General features: G+C 44.1%; 1 protein-coding gene and 2 long non-coding RNA genes across 4 annotated transcripts in view; 2 read left to right on the top strand and 1 right to left on the bottom strand.

The window, feature by feature from the left end:
• The window catches only part of LOC109297389, a 788,954-nt gene that overhangs the window by 412,428 nt on the left and 372,526 nt on the right, over nucleotides 1–4,000 (top strand). The window lies entirely within an intron of this gene.
• The window catches only part of LOC109297390, a 6,690-nt gene continuing 5,387 nt past the window's right edge, over nucleotides 2,698–4,000 (bottom strand). The window contains exons 2-3 of the long non-coding RNA XR_002097302.1: nucleotides 3,115–3,116; nucleotides 2,698–2,710 (exon numbers count right to left, since the gene is read on the bottom strand). This is a non-coding gene — a long non-coding RNA (uncharacterized LOC109297390). The remainder of the gene's footprint in view (nucleotides 2,711–3,114; nucleotides 3,117–4,000) is intronic.
• The window catches only part of NIPSNAP3A (nipsnap homolog 3A), a 15,930-nt gene continuing 14,649 nt past the window's right edge, over nucleotides 2,720–4,000 (top strand). For both annotated transcript variants that reach the window (XM_019517102.1, XM_019517101.1), the window contains exon 1: nucleotides 2,720–2,927. In XM_019517102.1, coding sequence (XP_019372647.1) covers nucleotides 2,804–2,927 — 124 coding nt within the window. In that variant the 5' untranslated portion in view covers nucleotides 2,720–2,803. The remainder of the gene's footprint in view (nucleotides 2,928–4,000) is intronic.

Raw genomic sequence — 4,000 nt, 5'->3', positions numbered from 1 at the left:
GGAGCCGCCCCGGGGCTGCGCGGCGGGTCGGTAGGGCAGGGGCGGCCTTCCCCCTCCCTGTCGGCTCCTCTGCGTTTCCCGTTGGAAACAAGCAGCGGCCCCGCCTCCGCAGCGCCCCTGGGCGGGCGGAGTCGCCCCCAGGCGGCGGTGCTGGTTCCGGGGGGGGCTTGTCCCTTTGAAGTCAGCTGTCGCCCGGGTAATGGTGCCACACACCGCCCATCGTGGCTGCTCCGGGTTACAGATGTGTGTGGGAGACCTCAGACGAACCTGACAGTCTGAAAGGGAAAGCGGGGTATCTCCATCGTGTGGTATCCCAAAGTTTCACCGAGAAATTCAGCTCTAGCATTGACTCGCAGTTTATTTCCTCACCTGTCACCCAGATCTTTCCCTTGCAACACAAGAAGCTGATAGAAATTGGAGGGGGAGGTGCTGTATGCAAGAAATAGGGCTCCCTGTGGGTCTGCAAATTTGTGCCGGGAGCCGCAGCAGGGCATGCTGCCACCACGCCCCCAGCTGAGTGCCAGGGCCCTGCACACAAGATTGGGCCTGCATGCAGGGTTGGTTCATGGGCCCCATCCATCGTGGCCCAGGACCTGGCACACAGGGATGGACCCAGCGCACCAGATCAGGCTTGGTTGGGCCATGGCTGGACCCATGCGCTGCTTCAGATCCTGCATGCTGCGTCCGAGTCGACCTGCAGCCCCAGACCCATCGTGCCAGAGGGGGCGGTGAGCAGGTTGGGTTGCAGGCCTTGTCCAGTGTGCAGGGCTGGCCGCCGGCTCAGGAGCACAGTCCTATTCTGCACAAATCCAAGGCTGCTGGGAGGCAACTCCCAGGAGCCCCCAGCTACTCCATCACCTGCCCCAACTCCCCAAATCCAGACCTTCAAGATCCTTTGCATCCCACCCCCTGTTCTGCAGAAGTCCAGGGGGATAGGCTCCCTAGTTGCTGGTATTGAGATACTTACTGAAGGTAAGAGCTTGTGTCTTCGTGCTGCCTTTTCAAAATCAGGACGTGCCTAATATCTTGGGGCAAGTTATATGAGAGAAAGTACGTTATTTTATGTGGTGTACTTGCTAGGTAGCATACCACTGGTTCCAATTAAATCACACAGAACATCCTGCAGCCACTTCCCTTTGAATTTAAGGTGAGATTTAACTACAGATCATTTTCCCTGGTGAAACTCAGATTGCAAAAAGTAACTTCTGTTCATTTATTCAAGGAGTTTAAAAAAAAATTCTGGGGTTAGTGACATGTTTGCATTAATGTGAAATAGGCAAATCACCTTGAAGGGAGCCCTTGGTAGGCTATCAGAAAGTGTTTGGGGTACAAAATTCAGGAAGAGTGTGCTAGGTGGAAGCAGGTCTTTTCATCCAGTGATTAAATTTGTTCTGCTAAGTAATATTTAAATATCAATATTGTTTTAAAATTAAGTGAGTAAATGTGTTGTGAAAGCATTTATTTGTCAGGGAAAGATATTTAGCTAGCAGTAGTGTTAAATTAACTTGCAATCTAAAAGGTAAAGAAGAAAAGGTTAAATGAGCACATTTTGATACACCCAAGTAAATAAAAAATATTCAAATTGATGCTTTGATGAAATTATAAATCTAAGTAGAAGCTGTATTACTGAGCATAATTGAAATTGGTTTGATTTATATGGTTGTTTAAGCAAGCGCTATTTTTGTATGGAAGTAATTTCCCCCATATTGTGAATTCAGTTTTGAACCACTTTTTGTTTCAAGAGTACCATATTTTTCACATGTAGCACACCTCTGTATATGGTATCCACCTATACTATAGTATAGTATACAGTATATACTAATCCACCTATGATTTTTTTGAAGAGGAGGCTGAAGGAAAAAAATCTTTGATCTAGGTCAGTGGCAGCACCTTAGTCCTGCACACAGGTTCCATGGCTGTCTGAGCTGTGGCATTTAATGCTGCTACTGCTCTGCTCCTACTCCCTTCCCCACTACATTTCTGGATCCATTCGGGTCCTTTTTCCTCACATAATGTGCACCCCAATTTTCCCCAGATGGCTTTTGGGGAAAGGTATGGTTTATATGTGAGAAAATACAGTAATAATCAGTATATTGAATTTTTTGTCTATACAAGCAGTAGTTGCGGGCCCCAGTCCTGTTCTGCCAATAATCAAGGGGGTAGGATGAAAAGAGAGAGCCACATTACCCACCTCCTAAGATTTAGGATTCGGATTTAACAGAGTTGCTTCTTTTAGATTAATGGCTATAACTTGCAAACACTAACTTGTTTTGAAGTCCATGGGAGACTGATGATGTGAGCTAGGATTTTCAGGAATGGGCGCTGCGTTACAACCTTGGGCATCACTTGGTGATGAATTATTGTTCAGTTGCTGTATCAGATTAATAATCTGTGAGACTTGTGTATCACTGGGTACAGTAAAATAACAGCAGTGTGTGCTGAGGGAACATGGCTCCCAGTGGAGTCGGTTGCTTGGGTGTCGTGCTTGGCCTGGGGGTTGATAAGTTGCTCTGGCAGCTCAGATGTTGCCAGTGCTCTTTGTGGCTCTTTCTGCTTTACTTGGCAACCTCAGGTTGGGAGTGGGAGGTATTTTGCAACCTATATATGCTAGATGGCACTGCCAGTTTCTCCTTATAATTGTGCATTAAAGTCTAAAATGGAGGCGGTTTTATGAGTCAAAATATCAGCTTCAATTATTTTATTTAACTTTCTTCCTTAGGTATTTGCATCTCTTGCTACAGGGCCCAGGCAAAATAATGCCACGTTCTATGAAATACGTACCTATGATGTTAAACCAGCGAAGATGAAAGAGTTTGTGGAAATGGTCAATAAATACATCCACCTTCGTGCAGCTCATTCAGAGCTGATAGGATTCTGGACTGTGGAGTTTGGGGCAATGAATAAAGCCATCCATATTTGGAAGTTTGGTATGAGTGGTGTTTCTTCATGCTGCCCTGGTTTTGTCTGCCCTGTACAGTAGACAGATAAAGGAGAATGTTTCCCATGGATATCATTTCTGTTTTTCACTGTAAACAAACAAGTGATAGGAAAGACTAGCTCCTGTACAGTCTGCTGAGAGCAGATACTTGCAGAGTTCAGGTGAGGCATTTAAACATCTCTCTGCGTGCCAGTTTTACTGGATGTATGCAAATGCAAGCCACACAGACTGTTTAATGTTAATTCTAGTTTAGGGAGGCAAGCTTCTTTGAGTAGATGTAATATCTTTTATTAGATCAACTGAGTCATTGGGAAAAAGCTCTTTGCAGGCTTTTGGGCTCAGTCAGGCATAGGGAGTCTCTGCTGTTATGAGATCTCAAAGGCATGAAAGAAGCTAAAAGTGTGACAGGATGTCAGTGAGAATGTAAATAGGTGGAATTTAGGAAAACAATGGGAAGGGTGGAGAGACAAAGAGGAAAAAATGCCAAAGATAAGTAAGGGAGACTCTACTGTAGTTGAGCTCTCCAAGGTAGAAAAGAGGTAGTCTTGGGGAAAAAAAATCTAATACAGACACTCTAATTTGGGGGCAGATTCTGTACCATGGATGTCAGTGTTAATTCTAACATTGATTTCAGTAAAAGAACAGTTGGGTCGTTAGTAACTTTAGTGCATTTTATATAGTTGTCCTTCTTTGGTCAGTCTAGGATGTAGATGCTCCTCCTGCCTCTCTTTGGATTTAATCCATATTTGTGTGCTTGGAGTCATTGTCCTACTGGACAGTATTCCAGGGCTAGCTGAGTCTCCCATCCTGTAAATAAAAACAGATTCCATTTTGCAGAATTTCTTGTTCTCTTTTTAATTATTTAAAAGGATTTTTTTTAGGATACCCACTAAGAAATGTTTTGAGGGAAGCATAAGTAAAAAAAAAAAAATGTTAATTCCTGTCCAGTTCGTTCCCTAACCATATTCAAATACGGCTTTGTATCATCCCGTATTATTTTTCCCTGTGCACTCAATTTTCGTTTTATTTCCTTTTATTAGTTAAAATGTATTCATTTTATTT

The sequence above is a fragment of the Gavialis gangeticus genome, unplaced genomic scaffold (assembly GCF_001723915.1).
Source record: "Gavialis gangeticus isolate Ggan-Ray unplaced genomic scaffold, GavGan_comp1, whole genome shotgun sequence".
Lineage (NCBI taxonomy): Eukaryota > Metazoa > Chordata > Crocodylia > Gavialidae > Gavialis > Gavialis gangeticus.
Note: the sequence above shows the minus strand (reverse complement) of the source record. Positions and strands in the feature narration are given on the sequence as shown.